This window comes from Acomys minous, assembly GCF_964271855.1.
Source record: "Acomys minous genome assembly, chromosome: 3".
NCBI classification, from domain to species: Eukaryota; Metazoa; Chordata; class Mammalia; order Rodentia; family Muridae; genus Acomys; species Acomys minous.
This window is the reverse complement of record NC_140485.1, coordinates 72,720,612-72,748,564: the sequence shown is the minus strand read 5'-3', so window position 1 is coordinate 72,748,564 and position 27,953 is coordinate 72,720,612. Positions and strand designations below refer to the sequence as shown.

The following is a 27,953-nucleotide window of genomic DNA, read 5'->3' as shown; positions in this document are numbered from 1 at the left end:
GTCCAAGATGAACCCTCTGTCCTGTCTCTACTACTCAGCTCAAGCCTGTGGTTGGACAATGAAGTGGTGATAAAATCAACAGGAAATCTCTATAAGGAATCATGTTTTCCAGGCCAGTGAATCCAGTGCTTAGTGTCCTCAATTGGCCCCTGGAGCTCTACAAAGCAGAGAGCAAAGGGAAGAGGGTGGCAGTGGCTGTGAAGAGACCGTTTTCTTGGTGGCAAGATACATCAGTGAAATCTGAGAGCTTTGTGAAGTGATGAGGAGAGTAACAGTCATACAAAAGAGCCGGTGCTTCCACATGATGACCCTTCTCAAAACCCGCAGTCCTTCAGAGAAAACTAACACATGGAACTGTGCAGGAGTTGAAAAGGCATGCAGAAATAAAAGAATGGCATCTCCTTCGCCATGCAGAAAGGGGAGCCTATAAAGAAGGAAGTATTTGTATGTGTGTGTGTGTGAGAGAGAGAGAGAGATTGAAAAAATTAAAGGAAAATAGCTTGTGTAGAGCAAATATATTTAGAAAGAAATTGTAGAAAAGTATTCATACTGTGGAACAAAAAAATGACAAATACAAGAAATTTTTTCTGTTTTGACAATAAATATAAATGGGTTAAAATAGAGGAAAACACCCAGACTGTCTAAATAATCAAAGTCTAATTGTACGCTGTAAGATAAACACCTGAGGTAGAATGACTCAGTAACCTTACAAATAACAAGTGGAACAAAGGCACAATAAGAAAAATGCAAGTGAACAGGAAACAGTTGTTTAAAAAAAATAATAATGTGAATGTTTCAGAGTAGAATTTTAACCAAAATGAAAAATATAAACCATTGTGAAGATTAAATTGGACTCTAAATATCAGACAAGACAATTGGAAGGGGGAAAGAACATATTATTTAAAGATTTTTAACCAATGTCTTTGTCTCTGATCAATCAAATAGAAAAAGCAACACAACAAATATATTTTTTCTAAACATGCTAATTTTTTCTTCAAATGCTCATGTATTTATAAAACGATCATAAGCTAGATTACACTGTAACACCAATAATTCTCTCCATGAATAAAATCATTTAAGTTTAAATTTATACATTTTTCTAACCAAATTTTCTAGAAATAGAAAATGTAAAAATCAAGATCTTAAAGTCATACAATACATCTTAATAACTATGATGTCATAGTAAGTTTCTTCACATGTAATATATATGTCAGTTAAATGAAGTATATTCTTTTTATTTGGGAGGTTCTATTGAATTATTGACAGTCAAGGAAAGAAATCATAGTCTCCAAAAAAGAAATTCTGGCAAGTGATTTTAATAGGAAGATAACAAAAGATAAAGGAGGAATGCGTGGGAGGTGTTCAGAGTTGACTCTGAAGACTCCTGTTGCCTCGGGTGGCGGGGGGGGGGGGGAATGACTGCTCCACCACTCCCCATTGCTATGGAAGGTGCTGATCAATGGCTGGGTGTTAAGTACAGACACTACAAAGGAAGATGCCAGTATCCTCTGAGAAAGAAAGGCCCATTGCAGGAGCTGTGAACACAGAAGTGATGGGTACCTTTGGTCAAGAAAATGTGAGAAGAGATAAAGGCAAACAGGTGTGGAGAAGACAGGAGAATACTCTAGAGCAGGGAGGGAAGAGGTGGAGCTAGTGCAATTCTTAAGTAGACCACATACCCAGAAGGGCAAAGGACACCCATGCAAGCAGGGACCCTGGATGCAAAGACCAGAGTGGAAGAGCTGATCCAGGTATCTCAAACCGTCTGAAAGGACATCCCTCAGCCTAAAGGCTCCTGCGTGGAGTCTTCTGTCAGCTGCAGCTAGAGTGGTTCTAACGCCTTACTGGAGACCTCCCGGTGCAGCGTCAGGGGGAATGGGCCATACGCAGACTCGCTCACCAAAGCCTGGAGTTAACTCCCAGGAGAGACTCGGAGAGGATTACACTAAACAAACAAACAAAAACCGTGATGTATGTGTTTGGGGAAGGATGTAAACATATCAGGCCATAGCTTAAGAGTCTCAGTGTTTCTCTCTGATCGTCTGCAATCCTTCCGCAGGAAACACAGCAAACATTTCAAAGGGCTGCAAAGGCGTCTTAAAAGATAAGAGAAAAAATGTTGGCTTCTCAGAGTCCCTCTTAGGAAGAGGGCTCTTACAGATATGAGAGGGGATTGCCTAGAGTACAATCAAGGCGCATTCTTTTCCCACTCCAGTTCTGAAGGATGAGCATTTGCTGCATAAGAGAAAAGGATGGACATTTCCTATGGGACAGGAGGAGGAGTGGGATTCAAAGGGTGGGAGAGAGGCCATGCTGCTGTGGCAAAGCCTCCTGACCTTCACTGGCGATGCTAAACCTAAAGTGCCAGGCATCAGGCGGTCCTGAGAAAGGGACTGAGCTCTGAGGGGACTTAAGCCAGTATGAGGTGAGTCCCTTCACTTCAAGGGTCTATGAAGCACTGCTCTGGGCTGAATAAAAGGTCATTTTACTTTGGCAAGAAACGGAAAGAAGAGAATGCAGGTGTTTGAAAATTAGTAACCGTCCCCCCCCCCCCACCTCAAATATAGGGCAGGAACGTTCAGAACCACTAAAATAGGAAATAGAATTGGTATCACCTAGAACGAGGAATAGATCAGAAGCAGTAGGCTTCACAGGCATTAAATCAGCTTTTCCGGGGAGGCAGGCAGGGCTAGGGTGGGGTGTGTGGGCTGCAAAGGGAGTTTTCTCACCCGAGGCCCTGCTGAAGGCCCAGCAGTCAAAAAGCCCAGTAATATGAAAGATGACATTTTTGTTTATTACAGAGCTAAAGTCAATTTTAGGACTGTGAAATATGACTTTAATAAATGAATACACAAACCCATAAGGTTCAAAGCCCAGAAATGCTGGAAACTGAATTTGACTCAGTCCACAGGATCTGTGCACACAAGACTGGAGCTTGAGGTCTAGGGAATTAAAAAAAAAAACCTGTTTCGCTCCTGTCTTTGAGTCTCTGGGGAGAACCCTTTCTCATTATGTTTCCTTTGAGTGTGTGCAGATACAGAAATTTGGGCTTACGTGTGTGCTACTGTGCTCGTGGCCACGTGACTGTCCAGGAATGGCTTGAGTATGCACAGGGGTGACACACGCTTTTTTCCACAATGCTGCTCTCAACACATGAGTGGTTTGTCATCACAAAGCTCAGAGCAGAGGAAGTGGAAATAGTCTGGAAGTCTCCTGGCAAGGCTACTTACCTCAGAAAAGGCACAGAGGCTCGAGAAGACAGACCAAATGAGGCAGTGTCTTTCTTTAAAGATGGTCCCCTACCTTCCCTCCCTTTCCTTCCATTTCTGTTCCTTCTTCCTTCCCATCACTTCTAGCCTGACTTGCCTTTCCATACATGACCTGCCTTAATCTACAAAGGGACCCATCCTGGTACCTGTTCCTCTTCCTGTCTTATATCTGAGACAGTGATTGACGGCAGGACGGGCAACATTGCACAGCTGGAGAACAGCAGATTCCCAGAATAGGAAAAGTGCTTCCGCAAAACACAGGACACAGAGCTCAGAGCTGGAGGAACCTGTGCCGGGTTAGAGGAACTTTGATTTACCAATAATGTCCCCTATGCTAGAAAACAGGATCTGCTGCCACCAGATACGGAGAGCTTCTGTACAAATGTGTGGGATATATAAATAGGCCTACCACAGGGCCATGGAGCTGAGAACCCATCAAATGTCCTTTCTTCCTCAATCTCCATCAAAGGGCAGGGTGAAGGGTGGGAAAGTCCTGTCTCCATGTCAATTAGCCTGTATCATATACTTCAAGCCATGACGCTCTCCTGTATCTACTCATAGAAGGCTCTGGAAAAGGCATGGTTGGATCGTGAGAGGCCTCAGTGAGAGCATTTGTGAGTTGATGGAGCTAACCATGTTTACACTGAGCAGTACGGTGGGAACACTCTGGGGATCGAGGAATTAAAGTTGTGGCCTGAGATCTGTCAGTGTGTTGCCATGTGCTGTTGGACTTTATAATAATATATCTCTCAGCCTCGTCCACATCAGAGTTCAGCAAAGCAAAGCACGGAAATCAAACCTGGCCCATCTGCTATTGCTACACATGAGACTTTATTGGAACAGCTCCATCTATTCATTGACACATTCTGAATGTCTGCTTTCATGGCGCAATAAAAGAGCTGGGTATGTCATCCAAGACCTTAAGGTCAAACAAACTAAACATTTTCTGTCTGATGTGCAATATGGATAAGCCAAAAATCACTTGTATCAACATACATGCTGTAAATCTATATGAACGGGGAATCCATGTCACCTAGCAATCCAAATGGTCCCCACAATACTCAACAATTTACTAAGACAAGAGGAGTAAACTAGGGCTCTCTTAGATTAACCAGGAAGCTGGGACACCACTCTCTGGAATATTACCTCTATGCTAAGACAGCCACATGTTAAAAGCTGGTTAAGGTCAAACTTCTGTAACAGACAGTAGATTAAATATCAATACGCAGACTTCTTTTTGGCTCCCTAGGACTCTGCTTAGCTGGCTGTATTACCTAGGTGGAATATACTACATAGCTTTCTCAAACCATGGACCACCTCACCTTCACCAAAGAGCATCTCAAATAACAACTAGAGTGAGTTATTTCCAAGATGTAGTAAAAATAACTTCTCCCCTCAGCCGTGAAACCATGCAAGTAAGAAACCAGAGTGCTACACCTCCAAAGGCAACCTAGACACCTGGCATGCACCGAAGCAAGCTATGTCACATGGGTATCTTACAATGTAAATTCATGGTAAAAAGCTAAACTAGGCTGGCTGAACACCATAGTCAGCCTTAATTTGTGCCACATCTTGTGACTATGCATACAATTTGTGGCCAGGATATCTGTACACTTGACACTTGGTGCCGTGAAGAGTTTATGATGGGATTTGCTTACAAAGCACATAGTACATGCAAATGTTATAACTTTGCAAATTGCAAGTACTGTGAACTCTGAAGTATATATGACACTGTGAATGACAGATCAAGGTTGGTGGACCTGGTACTACTTACAAACTTCTTCACAAGGGGAGAAAAGATATGATGATGATGATGATGATGATGATGATGATGATGATGATGAAGACAAAGGCACCTTTCTCAAAACAACTACAATAAAGCATGTCCCAGTGTTAATGAAACATTTTTAAACTACTATATTCCTTTATTTTCAGCCAGTTTTCTTGGTAAGACATGGCTGTTCTCACAGAGGGAGCGGGGCTTTACCCGATATAAAATGAATATAGTCCATACTCATTACTACAAGGCTAGGATCTGCCTGACTCACCTCTGCATTTCTGACAGGATATTTTGTACTGTGCCTGTAACATAAGTACTCAACAAATGGTAGGTATCATCATCGTCATCATTATCATCATCACCACTACTGCCATCATCCCCTCAGCATCACCATCATGGTCATCATCATTTCCCCCCACTAATTCTAAAGGAATTATGGGAAATGCCTAACAGAGGACAAGGCAATCATTCTAAAATAAATCACAAGTCATTGAAGACAAAATGGGAAATAGATGCGGCAAAATCTAGGCTAAGTATTGAAGGTAATTGAGTATTAAATTCTGATTTTTAGTTGCCAAACCAAAGAAGAAATAGGGCTGAAACTGCCTCATTAATGTAAACAAGGAAACTAGGGATAGAAAGGCATTCCTAACACTGGGTGTGGAACCTGGGGCCACCTAAGAAGCCCTGGCCACTCATCTGCCACCCTTGAGATAACCTTCTGCTTCAGACACTAGAAAATCTCTATGAGCATATACAGGGGGAGGAGGACCCCCTCAGTCACAGTCATAGGGGAGAGGAGTAAGGGGAAAATAGGAGGGAGGGAGGAATGGGAAGATACAAGGGATGGGATAACAATTGAGATGTAATATGAATAAATTAATAAAATATATTTTAAAAAGAAAAGAAAATATCTCCAAAATGCAGATTTGTGACACTTTCTTATTTGACAAACTTCATTAGTGGGGATGCTGACCGAGACTAGGTACAAGGGAGCTTATTGGATGACAAAAATGGTCTAAAAAATGGTTGACGGTGGTAGAAAGCAGAATGCAGTAGTGTTACCTTAAAAAGGCACTGGATGGCACCTTAATCACAGGTTGATTCCATGGTATGGAAATTTTAACTAACGATATGTTCTAAAGAAAATGTCTGAATAATGTTGACTTAAACCTGTCTGGAGCTGTATTCCTGCAAACATTGTGTGGATTGGTATGGCTCTGCGCCCTTAGCCTTCTTCCACAGTAAGACAAGTTTCAAGTGAGAACAGGGTTGAAAGCAAACACGAGGATTTGGCATCCTAATGACATAGTTTAGTTTGGCTTATAAAACTGGTCCACATGAGTTAGGAGAAAGTGGTCCTTTCTTCCCTGCTGGAAGGTTGGGAACCACTGCTCTAGCACTGGCCTGTTGGCCTGGCCTTCCAACCTCGATGGTCTCCATGCTCTGCAAGTTCATTTTCCTGCATATACCTTCTGCAAGACATCCCCCTAAAGGACAGGGTTTCTAAAGGGCATAATTACATACACCTGAAATCCCAGCACTTGGGAGGACAAGGCAGAAAGACTGATATGTTCAAGGCCAGCCTGGAATGCATTGTGAGTTTCAGGATACCTGGGCTATAACATAACACCCTGTTTCAAATAGAAACGGACCACAACAAAAACCAAAGTGGACTCTGGTAACAAAACCTTAAAACAAAGCAAACAAACAAACAAAAAAGAAAACTTAGTTTCCAAATTCCTAAAAATCTCTTACTTGCTCTTACTCCCTCTCCTGTGCCATCTACTTTCCAAGACATCTCCAGTGTCTTGCCCTCCCTTTCCTGTGTATTTATTTATTTATTTATTTATTTATTTATTTTATTAATTTATTCTTGTTACATCTCAATGGTTATCCCATCCCTTGTATCCTCCCATTCTTCCCTCCCTCCCATGTTCCCCTTATTCCCCTTCTCTATGACTGAACATCCTCCACAGTTGAGTGGAGAGTGGGGTATGACTTTCACACATACTCTGGTGCCTCACATTTGACCATGTCCCCTGGAGGGGGAGACATGGTGGCACTCAGAGGAAGGACAGCAGGTTACCAAGAAGAGACTTGATACCCGATGAGCATATACAGGGGGAGGTAATTCCTGTGTATTTTAATTCAGCCTTCCAAGTTGGACCCAGCTGTCCGCTCTTCTCAGACGCTATCTTATTGCCCTTCCAACCAAATAGCCTCTGCCTGACTAGGGTGCTTATAATCTCTTTGACTCTCAACCTTTAAATGCAACATCCGGTTATTAGTTTTTAGGAGGCTTCAGTGTGTGCATTCCTGCAGTTTTAGGGAGCCACATGGACTCAGCATGCTGACACTGTTTATCTCCACATTGCTCCTCTCCCGATGACCTCCGGGGAGGCAGGGGCCATCCTGGGTCACCTCTGCATCCCCGGAAACGCCTCTTCAGTATGCGGTGAATGAGTAAACAACTGAGGTCCTTTCTACACCTCTATCCACTCCAGGAAAGGCAGTGGGTACAAAGGTATGTAATTATTACCTGCAAGGAAGAGAGCAAGGTTAAGTGTCATACCTGGTAGAAATGAGGCCAGAAGGTGCTGATGGCAAGCTCCGCCTTCACCCAGCCCTCAGTGACGACCCCAGACACGTTCCAGACAGGGTTCCCTTGGGGACCACCGTTCACCTTCACGTAGACATTCAAGGCTCCCGGGCTAGAGCGATCTCGGCTGGAGAAGTAGTAATGGAAGTCGATGCAGTGGGTGTCATTCTCCTTCAGGGTTGGCAGAAGAAGATGGGCTTTCTGGCCTGAAGCTCTTCCGGAGCTGTTCACCATCATGAAGGACCCTAGAGACCCACAGCGGGCAGCAAACAGAGACAAAGAGAGAAAACGTCCTTTTGAAAACTTGTCACCCTCATACATGGAACTGAGAAGGGAAGATGCAAATGGAGTCTCTTTACGTGTCAAGGTCAGGTTGACTTTGAGGAATCCATAACCCGTCTCAGAGTCTGAGGACTTCCATAACTGGGGATAAAATCGCTATTCGTGGTGGTATCGGAAAAAATGAGACAGTACAGCATTTCTGTCCACTAGATCACTCATAACTAAGTGCCAGATCTTGAGGGAAGCAAGGGGCTAAACTCCCAACAAGGAAGTTAACTGCCGTCTCTACAGGTGAAAGGAAATGGGAGAATGCCTCATACAAAGCTTGGGCTTGTTCCAGCCTAGGTAGAACCCCTACAATATGGGAAGGTCCAGTGTATGGACAGACTCCATCTGGACTTCTGCACTCAGCATGGGAGACTCCATAGGAAAGGAGACCATACACAAATAGAGCGCATCTGAGGATGAAATAAATCCCCCTGAAAGTGTGAGGACCTACCATAAGATCCCTGAGGAGGAATGGCAGTCACTGAGCACTCAGAGACTCACGTTTATATTAGATGTCTATTTGCAGAAAGTACAGCTGTTTCTAAGCAAGCAAAAGGCTGTGTCATAGGCAGGAGCAGGCCTCTTTCCAGCTGTTATGACTAATAGAAATCATCTCCTGTTCCTTACCCTTTTCTGGACCCAAATCCTTTGGCACTGACTTTATAGTTCCCTCTGTGGAATCAGAGGCTATCTTCACCTTGGGCTCCATTATATGACATGTTAATAGAAGTCAAATAGATGTTTAAAGTTGTCACTCATCTTCCTGTACGTGTGTGTGTGTGTGTGTGTGTGTGTGTGTGTGTGTGTGTGTGTGTGACAGAAGCTGATGTTCCAATTGGCTTGAGATCAATAATTAACATACCCAGATAAGTCATGGGTCAAGAGCCAAGCTCTGCCACTTGGAAGCAAGATGCACGGCCACGTGGTCAACATATCTACCCCACATCAATCAACTTGCAATCGATGCACAGATCCATGTGTGTGAAGAATCGATGCTTACTGCTGTTTGCCTCCTGTGTGTTCATACAACATTGCGGTGACACTGGCTAATGGATAAAGCGTCCCAAGAACAAGATTCAAATCCATCACCGTGAAGAGGCACATCTCAGCTCATTAAACAACACATTTTATAACAAGGGAAATCCGTGCTAAGTGCAACCAACTGCCCAGAGACAATGTGAGGCCTCCTCACTGCAGGTGGCTCCTCGAAGCCTGCAGCAGCCAGGATAGCTAAGGGAATTTTGCAAACAAGGTGGAAGGCTGAACTCAAGAGACTTAAAAGTTGTATGATTCTACTGAATAAAATGCATCATAAAACACAGGAGATAAACTCCAGTAATGCTGGGGTAAATGTTTTCCATTTAGAAAACCAGCATTGCTTTGAAATCTTATTGTGACCACTAAAATCTTCATTCTGGTTGAAAATTTAAGACCCACTCCCCTTCTCCCCAGGCAAAATGAGCCACTTCAGTAGCTATAAGTCGCCAAGCTCACCCTTATGCCAGAAGGACTAAGAGCTATAAATTAATAAGGGCTGGGCTATCTACCTCTTGTATGGGTTTTAGACAGTACCGACAATCTACACCTTGTCCCCTGGGTTCTGAGAAAATTTACAAGTGGACACAGAAGGGAGATCATCTTTAAAACCACTATACAATTGCCCACAAAGCTGGATTACAGAAAATACCAGTCTCGAAGCCAAGGTGGGCTTCTAGCACTCCCCACATCCAGACATAAAAAAGCAACTACATGCCCTGGAATTCATTCCCAACTCAAGCCAAACTCCTAGGTGCAAAGATATTCTTCTGGGATGGCCGCTGGGTGGGGTTGCGGTGGGGTTGGGGTGGGGGCATTTAGAGGAGTTCCTATTTTTACAGAAAGACTCAGAAAGGAAATCAGATGCCAAGAACAGAGGAAACAGGTCAGATTTTTCAGTAGCCTACCAGCCAGAAAGCTCACCCAGCTCCTGGGCTACGGAAGAGGAACAAGAGTTGTCTAGAGTGTGAAGGACCCTCCTTCATGACCTGGAAGTAACTGAGGATAAGCGGACAGATGTATTACAGATGGTATCTATTTATTCTAAGCCCCCAGTGAGGTGGCAAGGAAGAATCAAAGGGCAAACTGAGGCTCAGAGATGAGGCTGAGCCAACATCCATGCCTGCCCTGCTAGTCTGCATGCCTGCTTCTGATGGGTCTCCTCGACAGATGGCTTACGGCTCACAAGTTTCACAGAGTGGTGGGATATCTTTGCCATCACATGTTATCTCCCAGGTATCTCTCAGGAAGGGAGACAGCCTGAAAAGCGAAATGTGCTAGGCTCTCCGTGTCCCTGGTTGCATGGTTGCTTCCACATACACTCCGCTCCTGCCCATCTGCCAATCTACACCATCACACAAGCATCTGCACCTTCTTACACCCCACAGCACCAAAAATGAGAAATGGGCCTTTCCACCGGCTCATACCATCACCTTCGTTCAGCTTCGGGAGCTGAGCAAGCCTGTAGAGGATGTGGCATTTGTCCTATTGAGTGCAGCCTCATATGCAACTTTGAACACAGTGACAGAAGAAGTGCCCAGTCTCCTTACATCATTCAGAGGGACCACAGAACTCATTTCCAAAGCAGCAGAATTAGGCTGTGCACCTGTTCCATGTTTGGTCCTTAACAGCTGGCTTCCTCTCATGCCCACATCCATCCTTCATTATCTTCTCTTCCCAACGAACGGCCCTTCATTCACAACCTCAGCATCACCTAAGAGGTCAGAGGGCGTGAGGATCTCAGACCCCTTTACTCCTGTGGCATCTGCCCCGATCTTTCCACCAAGATCCTCAAGTGATAATGCACATACATGGAAGTATAGGGATGACTGGTCCCTTCTCTTCTCCCAGCCAAGCTGAATGTTCAGGAGTTCAAGAATTCAGGAGAGGCTGGCACCACAGTGAAAGAGCCCGGATAGCCATGACTATATTGCAGGTCACTCACCTTTCAGGAGCAATCATTTTGGACCCAAATGGAGTCTTTAGAAAGAATAGACTACTACTGAGTTATGGAGCCAATGAAAATTTGAGATTTATGTTTCCACAGCAGTGTCATTATCATCTGGGCTCCTCATTAAGACCCCTACTATCTCTCTCGAGTCCCTTTATTCAAGGAATTGAAAATCTGAAGCCACGTTGCAAGGTGCTGTAAAATTGGATGCCAATGAGAGAAGCAACCCCGGGTGGTTTGAATTAGAAGGGAAGATGTAAAGGCACAGAGACAGGAAGCTGGCACAGTCAGGAGAGCAGGTGTAGTGTCTTAGAGGGCATGGGATGATACACCAATAGCCCCTCCATGAGAAGTCTGGCCACGCCCTCGAGGACAGCATGAAGTCCAGAGCATCCCTGAGCCATTTGCGCCCAGGCCTGCCATTTCTAAGATTATTCAAGTGCAAGAGCCCTATTCTACAGCAGCTCAGTGGGGCCCTCTTTGATCAACAGGTTGGCATAATTAATATCATCCCAGGCTGTCGGTTTCCTAGAGATCAAAAATGAGCCAGTCATTATGCCGAGATCAGTCAGAAAAAAAACAAGAAAGAGAAAGATTGTAAATACAGTCTTTTCCTTTGCCCTTAAAAAAAAAAAAAACCGCACCCAAGTGATAAGGTACATAAAACAGCATTAGTTTCTTCATAGTTATTATACATAACACTGAAAATAGTGGAATTAAACTAGGAAGTACTCTCTGGCTGGTCATAAATTTTGCATTTCCCCCTCCGTGCATAATAATGCCTTGATAAGCTCCCTGTTACTGATGTGTCTGCCACACAGATACCCTTTTTGGAGGCAGCACGCTTCTCAGTAGCAGATGGCGGCTATTGTGTTTACACATGAGCACCTCAGGATTGCATTTCCTCACGTCGGCAGTAAAAAAAAAAAAAAAAAAAAAAAAAAAAAAAGAAAGTCCTAATTGAGTTTTTTAATGGCTTTGCACATTGTTCATTAAGATTACATGAGTGTGCTCGGGCGACTGGCAGCTGAGGGCCTGCAGCTCTGAGAACAAGAACACAGAATGGTCCCTGCAGACAGGTGGCCCTCCAGCTTCTAGCGCCAAGGCCTATGAAGGGAAACAGGATGGAGACAGACCGGAGAGCCGCTGGAAGCCAAGCAGCTGGAGGAGCCAGGAAAGGGTCGCACATCTCCACCAGACGCCTTGGCTTCCCTTCCAGGTCGGACGGTTCTTACGGAGGTGACTATGAGAAAGTTCCCAGCCCTCAGTGGGTGTCCTCACCTATAAAATGGGGTGTGGAAATTGATGTATGAAAGTTTGGCATTCATGTCAGTGAATACTAAATGATAAATAGTCTTCTCGACTCAGTGAATGTGGATTTTATAACAAATAGTAAGCGGCAGAGGATGTTATACTGACCTGATGAGTGACAGTGAGTATTTTGTACATATCAGGAACTGGCCTGAACACCACTTAGCATTCCAATGAGGCAGTATCATGCTAGTCCTGTTTTCAGAAGATTCACTGAAGCACAGACCAGGGCTAGGGCCTCAACTCGTGGTGGTCAGGCTGTGAGTCAGAAATCAGGCTGTGCCTGCGGCTGTGTTTGGCACAGACCTGAAAGGCACATGGTCTCTGGAATACCTAGGAGTACTTAGTTTCCCGGAGGCAACATGATATCTTCCCCTCTTCTGGGGAAACATGCCTAGAGCTGTGCGATTCAGGTAAGGGCAGCAGAGTCATCAACAGCAAAAACTGGAATGAAGTTAGCAACTCAGAGCCTCGGGTTTCCTTGTGTCATGTGATCTCAGACAAGCCACTTGCTCGGCACTAAGTGGCTTTATAAAATCAGGTGGTTGAACGGAAATCTCACCTATACCTCTTTCCCCTGGACCATGTCAAACCAGTCTCTTTAACTCTCAACTTCCATTTCCTCTCCCTCAAAACGGCCATAAAAACCCATTTCACACTGTACTGTTCTCACAAGGATTTCATGAAATGTTGCTTAAAAGGTGCCGAGAGAGGGTTATGGCTTCTTGGGTCCTCAATCTTAGCTTCTTTTCTAGCTTTCCCACTGTGGCTGATTTTTTTTTTCCCTATATAGCAGAGAGGGCTTACCAGACTGAAGAGAAACCAGCCAGGAATTGGAGGCTAAGGACATGGCTTGGAGGATAGAGTGCTTGCTGTGCAATCATGAAGACTGGAGCTTGGCTCCCCAGCACCCATGTGCACACCCATAATCCCAGTGCTGGGAAAGCCAGAACCTGAGGAACCAGGGGCTTCAGACCACCTGACTCCAGACTCTGTGAGAGAGACCCTGCCTCAAAAAAAAAATTAGGTGCTGAGCAATAGAAGGTACGTGACGTCGAGGCACATGTGTGCATGCGCATGCGCACACACATGTGCACACATGGACACCCTTTTAAGAAGGGAACAGAATAAAGCACACTGCCCTACCCATACCTTCTATAGCTTATCAGTCATCAAAGTCTTAGAGAACCGGCTTCTTAGCTCTTCAGATCACCTGTCTTCTTCCTCTTCTCTATGGTCACCGCCCAGCAGGCAAGCCATCAGGCAGTGTTCTTCCTGCTTGACTTCCTGTTCAGACGTCCACCGAGGATGGGCTATGACTGGAGTATGAGCCAAAAAAACTCATTCCTCTCCTAAGTTGCTTCTGACAATAGTGTTAGAATCAGAGCAACAGAAAAGAAAGTAGACTAAGCCCCAAGCGTCTTAGGTGCATAGGTCTCGCTCAGGCCATACCCTTACTCAAATCGATGCTACCCAAGCCATCAAACTCCACAAACTCACTAACCCTATGTGGCTGCCACAAATTCCCAGAGAGCAATTAGACCTGCGCCATGGTCTTCACACAGCAGTGTGTGAGTCCATTGTATCTATTTTGAATGAGACCGGATTTAAAAGTTCACATTGATGAAATTAAGCTGTCTGGCCACAAAGCAATTGGGTGGGGGTGGGGGGTGTAATGGGGGAAGGAAAACAGTAAAAGGCAGAATGCACTGTCAGACTTGAAGATACATGTGCAAGAGACGCACTTAGTGTAACCAGCATTGCCATGAAAACTTATCATCATTAAGCTGATCAAAAAAATGTAACAGTAAACTAACAGCCACAGTAACAAACATATCATTCAGCATTACCCATATTATCTGTGAAAGCAATCTAATTACCACGTGTCAAAAAGGGGAAAGAAAGTAGCTTCTTCTTTAATATACCAGAAAATGGGGGGGGGGGGGAGGGTGCTAATTACAACCTAATAGATGCATAACATGTATTTAAAAAAAAGAAAAATAGATCCAGAAATTTCAAAGGAACTGGGCATTGTGAACATTTTTGTCAGTCAGTTTGTGTGAACAAGTCATAAGTGTCTCTGTAATCATCCATTCAGACCACTAAGTTGGGATTTATGCATTTCATATGCAAATGTGTTAAGGCAATTTTCTAAGAAACTGTTATCTGATAATCCATGTAGGTGTGGATAAGATTTAAAAATGGAGTGTACCTAGGTGATTGGATTTGAGGGGTGTGGGACAGAAGGGGCCCTCGGCTGCCCATGCTCTGTGTCTTGATTTAAGCAGAAGCAGGCGTGGGGTCCATGGGCACTTGGGTCTTTTCCCCATGCACCAGAAAGCTAAGAAACCTTTCCTATTGTCCCTCTGAGACAGTATTAAGGAAGAAGGGAACAAATTAAAGAAAAGAGAGAAAGGTAAAAGTAAAAAGGTAGGAAGAGAGGCGAGGGGAGGGAAGGATGACAAGAAAGACAAGAAGGTGTGAGTCCTGAGGAGTGAAACACGGGAAGGAAAGGACACAGATGCAGGAATATGAGGGAAGGAGAGAAAGATCTGACCAGAGGGAAGAGCAAAATCCAAAGCGTGTGCGTGGACACACACACACACACACACACACACACACACACACACACACACACACACACCTTCACAAAAGCTATGGCTTACTTGGAGACATTTGACTGTTCTCCTGGGCTCCTTCTGAGAAAGGGAAGGAAAGAAAGGGCATTCTCCATGAGTCTATTGTGGGACAAACATAGCATCTCTCCCTCTCCTTCCTCCTCTCTCTCCACCTTCTATTCTCCCTCCCCCTCTCCCTCCTGTTCTCCCTCTTCCTCTCTCTCTCCATCCCCTCTCTCTGTTTCGTCAAGAATTCATTTCTCTCTTTACCAACTATACCAAACACATACTACCCACTTTACCACAATCAGTTTCACAAAGAGCTTGTTATTCTCACGATTTCTTACAAAAAGGAAAAGCAGACTCTGAGTAGCTACACTTTCCTCGAGGCCATATAGTTAACATCAACACTGGGATTCAAACCTAAGCCGCTGCCATTACCATTTCAGTTCCTATCCTCATGTCAGTCACGGGCATGCTATGCTTTGTGGCAAGGGATCAACCCAAACTCCCTAGGGTTATATGGTCTTACTCTAGAGAGATGGGACAGATAGGAAGAGGGGTACAGAGCAGAAGGAAAGAGTAAAAATGTAATGGCCTGGAGAGCTGGTACCATATGAAGAGTAGAGAAAGCAAGGTGTTTGTCAGGCCCAACATGTTTCTGACACTCACTGGGCTAAGTCCTTTGTGTCTACCACTCAAAACTGAAAGGACATGGAACTACAATACATATATATTTAAACCCCCTAACACTTCACACATCCGTTGGCGAGGTAATATTTTGATTAGTCACATTTATGCTCCAATTACACTCAGAATGTTCAACTGCGGCAGACTCTGTAGAAAACACTGAATTATTACTTCGTATATTTGCAATGGGAAAAGATACAAATGGAAAGGGAAGAGGGGGGTAAGGATGGAGAAGGAGAGAGACACAGAGGAAGACAGGCAGAAGGAGAGAGAGAGAGGAGGGAAAGAGAGAGCAAAACAAGGAGATGACTAAGGCTGTTAAAATCATGCAGCCTTACTTTCCCATTACTAATTTTGGGTCATTGCTATTAGTTCCCAAGTTTTAAAATGCCAGAGCTGGGAAAGACATACAGTGTTGTTTTTCCACTCAGTGTGTGCTTTTATGTTCCCTTCAGAAACTGGTCTGAAAGCAACCTGGCCAAGATATCCAGTGATTGGCAAGGTCAACAGAAGGGACTGCTTGTCTTGGTTTGTGTTTGGTTTTCGCCTGGGAAGTGCTTCCATCTATTTGCAAAAGAGGTCCACAACCTCGTAAACAAAGGCTAAGAGCTTCTCTGAGCTTGAAAAAAAATGTCTGTCCTGTTGATACTAGGAGGAATTTCGTGTGTGTGTGTGTGTGTGTGTGTGTGTGTGTGTGTGTGTTCCTTGAGCCTACTTCCTTAGGTACCATCCACTTTTGTAAGACAGGGTCTCTCTCGCTGGCTAAGAGCTTGCCACATAGGGCAGGCTGGCTGGCAGCAAGTGTCAGGGATCCAGCTATTTCCAGTCCAGAGGACCAAGGTCAGGTCCTAATCTATATCCCAAGCCCTAGGGATATCACATGCTGACTCCATAGTTAGCAGGCCACATTGTGAAGTGTGAAAGTGAGTGTGTGCCCCTAATCAATGGGTCTTTCAGCCCATGGAGTTCTGCTAAGGTTGCTATAGTCCCCAGTCCCACAACATCTGTCCCTCACTCCTCAATCATCTCCTATGTAATGTTTCTCACCCACAACTTGCAGAAGACTTTTAGAACCTGCATTCCTCAATGTCCCCCAAATGGCAATCCAATCCTGCTGTCAGTTTCCTCATAATAATCCACTGGAATCAAGCATTTTAGTAAAATTCACAAACTTTTTTTTTAAAGATTTATTATTTATGCAGTATTCTGGCCACACGTGTGCCTGCCCACCACAAGAAGGCACCAGATCTTGTTAGAAGTGGTTGTGAGCCACCATGTGGTTGCTGGGAATTAAACTCGGGACCTTCGGAAGAACAAACGGTGCTCTTAACCTCTGAGCCATCTCTCCAGCCCAAAACTCACAAACTTTAAATAGTTGTCCTCCTGCAACTTTGTGTCTGACACTTCAGGGGAACAGCAGACCACACTGAAAAACATCTCAGCTTCTGGGAACCGCGGCAAAGTTAAAAGGAATCACAAGAATATGGAAGGTCTCGTGATCAGTCAGGCACGTGTTTGGGGGAAGCATAAAGAGAAAGAAAACAATCATCTTGAGTAAATAAAAATGTGAGTGACTGGGGTGATGAAGGAGGTGTCAGACAGGTTAAAAGAAAACAGAATGTTCCATGCAGATAAAATTTCTGTTTCAAAGACAGAAAGTAAGCGTCTTAGATTTGTGATGTAAGTACCAGTAGTCTTTAACCTTCATCCTCTTGGCCGATAGACAAGAAGACTTAAGAGTCACAGAGGTGCAGAAAGTTGCCCAAAGCCACATAGCCTAAAGAGACAGCACTAGCTAGCATTTGATCTTTGTTGTGTGTCTGACTCTGAGACCAGAGCCATTTCTCCCTAAACCAGCAAGTCCTGAGCTATAGAATGTAACCAGAGCACCTGGAAATCATCTTAAAGTTTGCTGGGTTCCACCTGCAATCAGTTTGGGGTAGAGTGCAAGAATTTGCATTTCAGATAAGCCTTTAAGTGAGGCTAATGCAGTTGATCTCTGACCCCACTTAGTAAGCCAGTGCAGTAACTGGTCTGTAATTGTCCAGGCTCCTGCCTGAGCCAGGAGCCTATGAACTTAAGAAAATCAACAAATGTTCCTGGGGCCACAGGAGGCTTACCTGCTTGGAGAAACTCCCTTTTCCCCTGAGCCACACCCTGTCTACTTCTTACAGGGACATGAGGTCTCTGGCCACTGGACTTCCCTTGTAAAAGCTCTGTCTACTGTCCAGCCTCAGAAAGCCCTCTCCTCTGGACTGAGCAATCTCTCTCCTATCATTGCTAATTACCAAGAATATCATTAGACATTCATCAACTCCCCCAAATGTACTAGGGTCTGCATAGAAAATAGCACAATAATTATTCCTCCTCTTTCACCATCCTCCAAGGAGCTACAAGAGTTTGACAGCTGTTATCCAATTAATCCTGACAGCTTTTTTTTTTTTTAATCTAAAAGGTATTTTTTCCACGTAAGATGGGAAAAACTATTTCCTTTTTTTTTTTTTTTTGAGAGAAGAATGAGAGCAAAGAAAATACAAATAACTTAGCCAACATCACTAGAGCCATTTATTGCCTCTTTTCTTCTACAGAGTCATTGAAATAATGAAAGATAAGAGCGCGGACTCCAGACTTAGATTGTCATATCCAGGGCCAACCCTGCCATCTCCCAGCTGGGTCTCCTTTAGCAAGTTCCTTAAGCCCTGTCACGGTTACTGGGAGTATCTCTGAGCCCTCCTATGCAGGGCCAACCCTGAGACAGTTGATCTCATGAGAGGAAGCAAGTCCTACCTACTCTCACTGTTCATATAGGCAAGGGTCCGAGGAGAAGCCATGAACATCCTTTCCACCTGACCCTAAAGAACATGCCTATTTGCCAATGGGTCCCCAACTATGATCCCTAAGAACTTGCAGCGGAGTCACCAGGTACTTATAATAAATGCAAGTTCCTTAAGCCCTGTCACGGTTACTGGGAGTATCTCTGAGCCCTCCTATGCAGGGCCAACCCTGAGACAGTTGATCTCATGAGAGGAAGCAAGTCCTACCTACTCTCACTGTTCATATAGGCAAGGGTCTGAGGAGAAGCCATGAACATCCTTTCCACCTGACCCTAAAGAACATGCCTATTTGCCAATGGGTCCCCAACTATGATCCCTAAGAACTTGCAGCGGAGTCACCAGGTACTTATAATAAATGCAAACCTTCAAGCCCCTACATAGACTAAGCCAAAGCTCTGTAAGGGGGCGTGGGTGTCCAACTATGGGCTCAGATGGTCCTTTTGGGAATACAGATACACAATCCGTTTTGAGAGCCACATCCTTGGTCTGTAGGTGACCCAGCAGAACACAGTAGCTAGTGCCAGCTCCTGCTCTCTGATGCTCCCTACTTTGCCTTGATGAAATACTGTGTTCAGAGTCTATGTTCTTGATACTTAACTGGACTCTTTCTTGAAGCTGCTAGGTTTCAAACCCAGGACTAACAGCTGAGGTGCCTATTGAACACATCAATGTGGACCTGGCCTCCAGGTTCTCCCTGCATCCCTCAGTCCCTTCCTGTAACATGGTGCTCCTGACTGGCATACCTCACCCCCTACCCTCAACTCTCCAGCCCAGGGGACAGGCTGCTCTTCCTTTCCAACCATTCTGATTACCCTACCCGCTCTCTCTGTTCCTTTGGGTCTTCTGGCTGCTGTACCTCCCTGCCTATGGCCCAGTTCAATCTGGACATCTCACTCAGATGTCCCTGTCCATGCGTCTACCTACACACCCCCTTCTATCTACAATAAACCTTCTCCCCCACCATACCTAGGAGCAATTGTGCTTTCCTTTCCCTTTCTATTTTCTTTCTTTCTTTTCTTCTTCTTCTTCTTCTTCTTCTTCTTCTTCTTCTTCTTCTTCTTCTTCTTCTTCTTCTTCTTGAAACATTCCTTTGGTGCTGAAACCTAGGACCAGTCATGTTTCCTTTCTTTTTTTCCTTTTTATTTCTTTTTAAATTCAGAGACCACCCTTTAAAGGGCTTTTCCAGAATGACTCAATCACTATCCCTATGGTCAGTGAAAAGGTACTATGGCTAGCCCATGTGCCAGAAGGCTGGAGATAACGGCTCTGGGGAGAGGAGACAGCACAGATATAGACAGTTGCCACCAGCATTACTCCAGTGCTGTCAACTGGGGCTCTTACAATCAATTCCCTACAGCCCCTAATGCCCTTCAAGGTCCTCACTTCAGCCACTGTCCGCAGCCACTCTTCCTCTTGCTGTTGTCTAGTGCATTCTAGGCAGCCCCAAGGGGCTGAAGGCTTCAGACTACTAAAGATAATTAAATGAGCCAATGGCTCCACCCAAGCTACATGGCAGGGCCCAGTCACAGCCAGAAAGACAGAACAGAGAAGGAAGAGATAACGCTACCTGAGAGAAGGGCTCTGGATTCTTCCCCTGGGCTCTACAGTAAGATCTAGCACCCTGAGGGGAGGCAAACAGAAACTGATTGCCTCTGAGTCCTGGAGGCTGGAAGTCTGAGGTGCAGGTGTCTTTGGAGCTAGTTCCTTCTCAGGGCTCTGGCAGAGGACCTGTTCTAACAGGACCCCACCTCAAATTTCTAACACTTCGCATAGATCTTTGGTGTTTTTCCTGTTATAGACACATGACCTGGTCAACGTCTTCAGATCCATCTGGTGTTTTCCCTATGTGCCCAGTGTTTCCTTTTCCTTTCTAAATGTAAAAGCCAGTCATTTTTACATCAGGGGCTATCCTATTTCAACACAGTCTAATCTTAATGAGTTACATATACAATCGCTATTTCTGCAGGAAGCTCACATGGTCAAGTGGGAGTTTAGATTCCAATAGATGGAATTGGGGGAGAGAAAATTCAGCCCTTAGCTAGCTACTGTGTGCATGCCCCCCAAAGAGGATCTGGCCGTCCTCATGATTTCTGTAGAGATGACTTAGCACCAGACTCAGAAGGGGTATGGGGTATTGTTTTAATTATGAATTAATTCATAAGGTAAACAACAGAGAGCAGTTAGGTAGGGGTAGAAACAATAAGACAATCACAAACACACACGCTTATACACTTGAGGTGCCTCCTCATAGTCTGGTTTCTGGCACACGTAGGTGCTTTCTACAGACTCCTGGCATTTAATTGGGCTTGTGATTGCAGTTAGTAAGTTTGTCCTGAAGAGGAAGCTTAATGAGGGATGACACTTTATGGAGGTCTGGTTTGCACTGAAGCTACACTCAAGTGCCACTGGGAAGGAGCCAGCATCTTCTCCCTTCTATGGGGCTGCCTGCTCACTGGCAACGCTGTGTTTTCTATGACAAATGTATACTGTGTTCCTCATATGATATACCAGGCACTGTTGTAGGCCCTGGGAATACAGCTGTGAACAAAAACAGCCAAGACACTTAATCAGAGTCACTTTGCCAAGATGACAATTCTCCTCAGGGTCTTTGGGAGCAAGTTGAATCGGGCCCCCATAGACAGCCCCCCAGGGAGACTCACCAGCCTTTTTATTCCATGATTTACCCATTTTCAGTTCTTGATTTTTAGCTCATCTTTTAATGCTCTGAAGTACCTCACAGTGATTATTTCCCCAGGCAGGACCTGAAAATGGTGCATTATCTGAGCCTGTGCATTTGTGACTCTGCATCATTTTTTATAAAATAAATCATATGCCAGTGAATACATTTCTTAAATCTCAGCACATTCTTTGAGATGGGAGAGAGAGAGACAGACACAAACACAGAGAGACACAGAGACAGAGGGAGAGAAAAACAAGGAAACAGAGAGAGAGAGAGAGAGAGAGAGAGAGAGGGGGGGGGCAGAAAGAGAGAGACAGAAGCAGAAGGAGGGAGGGAGAGAATGAGAGAGAGAGAGAGAGAGAGAGAGAGAGAGAGAGAGAGGACAGACAGACAGACAGACAGACAGACAGACAGACAGACAGAGTACATATGCACACATAGATGCAGAGGCCATGAGTTTGCCTCAGGTTCTGCTCTTCTGCAGGTGCCATCCATCATATTTTGACAGGATCCTCACTGATCATAAGATTGCCAGTTAGGCTGGAATAGCTCAACACTGAAGCGGCCCATCTTTGTCTCCCCATCACTAGGATGATAAGCGTGTGTCTCCACACCTAGTCTTTGCACATGGGTGTGGGGAACTGAAAGTTTGCATGCCCATTTGGGAAGCGCTTTCCAGACTGAGCCATGTTTCCCCAGCTCCCTCATCCCTTCCTAAACAATACAGATCGGTGACTCTCACGCTTTGTAAAGGCCAAGGAGAGCAAGCTCACACCTTGTCTGTCAAGTTCTCTCTTTGGATGCTCTCCTGGAAAGCAGGTAGGCACTTGTGTCTCACACCCTAATTCCTGGTGCACAGGAGATTCTCTGATCTCAGGGGTATTTTGTAAACACAGAACAGTGGTTAAGATGCAGGCTCTGGAACCAGATCTGGGCAGCCAAGTCATCTTTCTGACAACCTCCACTCAATAAATAATTTAGGCTCTTTCCTTCTCTTTGTTTCCAACCTTTAAACCGGTGATAGTACAATGGTCACAGCATATGGATTAACCGAATTAATAATGTGAAACAAACTCCTAGAAAAAGCTGACTAATGTCTTATACAAAGGGTTCAAGGGTCAGTATTTCATGCTTTGCAGGACAGAAAGTCCTTGTCATGGCTCCTCAGTTGCAGTGGTGAAATGTGACAGCCACAACAAAGAACAGATAAACAAATAGATCGGCTGATGTATTCAATAACACTCCTCATTGCTGTGGATAAATAACTAACAAAAGGCAACTTGACACACGAAGGTTTTTATTTCAGCTCACAGTTTGAGAGGATACAGCTCACAATGCTGGGGAAGGCATGACGGCAGGAGCATGGAATGTCTGTCATAACTGTGTTCACAGTCTAAAATTAGAGCGATTAATGCTGATATTCAATTGGCTTTCCCCCACTTTCCCTATTTTATCAGCCTAGGGCCCCAGCCCACCAGAATGGTACCCAATATTATAGAGTAGGTAGGTCTTGTTTCCTCAGTTACATATTTCAGACATGTCCAGCGGTGTGTCTCCCAGGTGATTTAAAATGCAGGGAAAGATCAACCATCACAGGTGGGCTTCTTTAAGGCTATGCCAAACCAAAGATGGTGGAGACGGCACATGAACTGCAGCTCATTGACTCCTGACTTAGAACCATTCTGGGAAGATGCTAAGTCCTTCATAAGAGCTAGCCGTTATTATTATTGTTGTTGTTGACTATGATGAGATTGTGAAAGGGTGGTGGTTAGATCCTCTCCTACGCTCACTGTCTGCTTCTGACACGAAGAACAGATGGCGCACACAAAACCCTCATGCTCGTAAAACACTCTTCCCAGCCCACCTCTAGCACTCTACGTGTGAAAACCACACCTTCCAAGACGCAGTGTGCTGCCACCATTACCCTGCTAATTTCTGCCTTGGAATTGTGAGTTTTAGCCTCAAGCAACAGGAAAGAGTGGGAAGAAAACTATAAAAGTTTAGAGTCTGTGGAGGTACTGTTCCCTGGAAGGGATGTCTGCCCCATTTTAGACTAGCTTTCATAGAAACTATTAGAGGGGCACAGAAGAATTGAAGCCCCATCTATATGCTTCGATTGGCAGCACATGTGACGGAGCGACTGCCCCAACTAGTCATAGAGTAGGGAACAACTGCTCCAGACTCAGTCTAAGGGTTATACAACTTAGTTGATGCTGTTGCTATGACCTTTTGCATTTGTTGTTGTTTTCATGGGGAAATGGAAGTGGCTAGGTTTCCCAAAGGCTCTACAGGCTAATTTCCATGACGGTCTTTTGGCATCCAGAGTAGAGTTCCTGAGCCCCGTGCCCTCTGCATCTATTTTCTACTACCAAAGACGTGGACCCAATTCCTTGTCCCCCTGAGATTTTATGACCTTTCCTTTACCACCTGCACCAAGGATTAAAACAGTCCTTGTATCTTACCTACGTAGACCAAAATAGATATATTGGACACCAGAGCTGAAAGTCACAGACAATAGGTGCCTTGACTGTCATCTTGTGTAGAAATTCTTGCTCATGAGGGCTTTAGTCCCTCTCATACCCTTCTATTGTTTCATTCACCTGATGACTCATGCATTCAGTAACTCATGTATGTGCCCATCAAATGTCCATGAGCAAGCACCGTGTACATAGAACGAGTGATGGAGGCACACATGATAATATTCTCTTCCCTTGAGTACTTCTTTGTCTAAACAGGAAAGCAGACCTCATGCTGTACTTTACAGGGCCTTCTTGAGGGAGTGTCATGTCGCTGCAGCTGCTGGGACATTTCATCACACAGCTTTCAGCTGTCATCTTATCTAAGGACTGTCTCATAGACGCAGATTGTAACCTCACCCAAAGGTGTAACATTTTCAGAGTACTCTATCCAATGATCGATGGAGGCATGTTGTGGTGCATTCCTCAGTCAGTATGACTGTCCGCTTCTCATCCATCTGCGCCTTGGTCCTCCCAAAGCTGCTAGTCCTAGAGAGGGTTGCCAAAATTTTTCCTGATGAACACCCACCTCCACCCTACTTTTGATTGACAGGTAACATCACAAGCCATTCCAGAACCATTTGGTAACCCTTGCCTGGCTAGTGTGTGGGGGCATGAAGGCCAAGGACATGGAAAACACAAGCTGAGGAATGCCACATCAACTGGGAGCCGACAGGTGCTGGTAAGAATTGAGATGTGACAGAATACTCACCTCAGACATATCAATGTCTCTGTGAGGTCCTATTGGAAAAATACAGAAGCCACTCTGGATATTTCTTTTTTTTTTTTTTTTTTTTTTTTGGTTTTTCGAGACAGGGTCTCTCTGTAGCCTTGGCTGTCCTGGACTCACTTTGTCGACCAGGCTGGCCTCGAACTCACAGTGATCCGCCCGCCTCTGCCTCCCGAGTGCTGGGATTAAAGGCATGTGCCACCACGCCCGGCTTACTCTGGATATTTCTAACCGTGGGTTTTTCATAGAAGTACTCTGACCTTTCCACAGCTATGGGAAGGCTGAGAGACTGACAGTTAGGAAAACCTTTGCAAAGGAGACCCCTGAGAAGAAGGATCACAGGAAAACCAACCTGGGAAGTTTGAGAGACTGCTTGGGGGGACTGCCAGGAAAGTCAGAAAACAGAGGCAAAGTATCTACCTCCTGGGCCCTAACACAGACCTCTGCTCTCAGCTACATTCTGTCTCCTCCGCCTCCCAGATCTCTTACTGGCGGAATCCTATTGCAACCCTCAGTCTTAGGAGCAGGGAAGAAGAGTTTCAGGACTTGCTGTCTTCTGGCCCAAGAAAGATCTTAAGGACTGTGTAGCAATAAGCAATAGGTAGAGACCAGGGAGAAGTCAGCCATGTTTCTGGAGAGTCAACTTCAAGTAGAAATATCAGTCAAGGGTTAAGGCAAAAGCCTTAAGGTAAGAGATGGTGCCATTATCACTGCCCAGTTGTTCCTCAGTCTTCCACTGGCACCCAAATGTGCTCTGAGGCTGACAGTGAATGTGAGCATAAATGAGAAAGGAAAAACATAGGACCAAGAAGGCACAGCCAGCAGCATCTTGCCAGTGGTTTTGTATAGGGGGCTCTGGCCACAAATCAACATGGCCTCTTCTCCCGTCCTGGTCTTTGGGTAAAGAAGCAATGAGAGAACCAAAAGATGCAGCTATTTATTGTTTGTTTGTTTGTTCGAGAATTTCATAAATGCATATGTGGTGCTTAGATCAGAATCCACTCTCCTCACCTCCTCTCCAATTCCTCCCCTATTGTCCCCACACTGTTCCTCCAAACTTCATGTGTTCTCTTTTTAAACATCCTGAGTCCATTTAGTACAGCCTGTATGTACCATCTCCTGGCACATGGGTAGCCTCTCAGCGACCACATCCCTGAAGGAAAAAAACTCCCCCCTCCTCAGTAGCCATCAATTGCCTATAGCTTCTCATCCAGGGGTGAGACTTCACAAGCCCCTCCCTCACCCACGTTGGGATTTTCGCAAGTTTCATGCTTCAAGTTATATTTTCTTCCTCTTCCTGCTGCAGCTGTTTCTATGATTTTTTTTTAATTTCCTTTACCATGTAACCCTAGCCTAGGCCTTGCTTTGGGCTTGAGAGCTTTTAGCCTCAAACTCCCATTGCTAGGGTCACAGGCATGTTCTAATTTGTGTTCACAAGATGAGCATCTTAGGACTGAGCTACCTCCCCAGCCCTGAAACCCAGTGTTAAGTCAGAAAGCCTGGCTTAGAGGACTCCAAACAGGAAGGTGGCATTCCAAGGGCTGTCACAGCAAACTCACATAGCCTTGGGTTTAAGACAACAGAAATTCCTTCTCTCACTGTTTTGAAGGCCAAAGTCTGAACTCGGGGTGTGTCTGCAGGGCTGTGTTCCCTCCAGAGGCTCCGTGGGAGAAACCTGCCTGGTCTTTGGCACCTTCTGGTGGGCCCAAGAGCTCTGAGCAGCCACACCTTTCACTCTCAGCCTCTGTCTTCCTTTTGGCCTTCTTTCTGAAGCTCTGTTTCAAACCTTCCTCTGCCTTTCACTTACAAAGAACTAAGAGGCCTCTCTAGCTGGAGGATAATCTCACTTGGAGCTCTCCATCTTCCATCTTACAAAGGCCTTTTATTAAATGAGGGCACAGGGATAAGTTCCAGAGGTGATGGTTTGCATATGTCTCAGAGAAGGGGTCACGAGCCAATGACTGTGCAAAGGCGCAACATCTTTACAGGAGAAAGAGAGCAGAAGGGAAGGTGACGCACTTGGGTTCTGGTCCACTGGAAATCCCTGAATTAAATACCCGCGAATCAGGTACCAAGTCTGCTGAGTCTACTGAGGACTGGGAGCCTGACTTGGTTCATTCAAGGGTAAGAAGGCATTCGGTTCTACACTTACCCAGGAAGACAACGGAAAGCCTCAAAAGGAGTTTCTAGAGCCAAAGCCTCTGGTCATGTGAAGCAGCATCTGTTGCCTGCAGACCTTATCTGTCACATATGCAGTCTATGTGGGGGGGGGGGGGCGGTACCTCCCAGATCTGTCACAGACTTTCAGGATTTCAATCAAAGGAGGAGTCTTAGATATACTAAAAGCATGTCACTCGCCACTGAAGCACTGGTCTCTCCTACAAAGGGGCCGCAGCTCCACCAGGATGACTTCCGCCACAGCGGGTCGCCATTGCTGCTTCCTGCTTTGGCAGGCGTCCCATCCAACCTGTCTCAATGTGCCTGAATTTATGTTTGAATCACAGCTTCAACACTCTCTGAGTGTGTAACTTAGGATGAGTCTGTTTGCACTTCACTTTTTTTCCCTCTTAACTCTTTGTACATTTTAATAAATTAAAACTGTCAGAAAATAGAGAGACTACAAAGAATAAAGTCATAAACACCCACAGTGCTACCAAGTAGGATTAAACCACTGTGAACATCTTGACATATTTGCTTTGACTTTTTATTTTTAAGGAAAGATCACTTTATTGTTATTGTGAAAACGATACATATTCATTTTGAAGAACTCAAAAAAATGCAAAGAAGTACAAAATTCAAGTTACAAAAAAAAAAAAACCTCAGTCTCACCATCCAGAAATAGCTATTATTAACATATGGCAAACATCATTTTAAATATCTTCTGATATATACAGAGATGCAGAAGTGAGCAGACGCACGATCGATGGCCAAATAATGAAAAAAAATAAATATCAAATGTGGGATGAAGATTATATGTATTTAGACACAAGAGAGGGAGAATTGAAATAAAATTGAAGGAAATGCAGACCTTTGAAGGTGCCTTCACCAAGAGATATTTATCAAAAGAGTCATTCAAAGTTGAGAATACAGTGTTAAAAAAAACACTGGGAATTTGGAGGAATGATGTATTCTTAACTATTTGTTTTCATTTTAGACACTGGTTAGTGGCACCTGGGTGAGGAGGGTGCTAGTATAATTCTCCCTTTTCCTCTAGGCTTCCTTCAGATCTCTGGGTATCTGGTGCTGGTGGCTGTTATTGTCCTAATGACTGAGTTTATAGCCCTCCCACCCTGATTTCTGACTGTAACTGCCCACGTTGATCACTGTTAGTTCTATATTTACACAAATTCATGTCAAACCATCAAGCCTTATACCCTGAGCTCTGCATTCACCAATCTTTCATTTTCCCTCAATCCTAGTTAGTGGGACTTGTGATTCTCTTTTTCAAGATGCCCTGAATGTTATAGTACTCAAACACATTCACCCATGAAGACAATTACTTCTCAGCCTTATTTTCTATGATACTCTTGAAATGTGTTTGCTTTCTTTCAAATCTTTTAGACCCCCATCTATCTTCTAAGATAGAACAGTGCCTCCGAGAAGCATG

At 44.7% G+C, this 27,953-nt stretch overlaps 1 protein-coding gene across 16 annotated transcripts in view; it reads right to left on the bottom strand.

Annotated features, from left to right (window-relative positions):
• PTPRT (protein tyrosine phosphatase receptor type T) overlaps positions 1-27,953 on the bottom strand; it is a 1,106,784-nt gene that overhangs the window by 714,258 nt on the left and 364,573 nt on the right. For all 16 annotated transcript variants that reach the window (XM_084776217.1, XM_084776209.1, XM_084776218.1 and 13 more), the window contains exon 3: positions 7,625-7,896. In XM_084776217.1, coding sequence (XP_084632343.1) covers positions 7,625-7,896 — 272 coding nt within the window. The remainder of the gene's footprint in view (positions 1-7,624; positions 7,897-27,953) is intronic.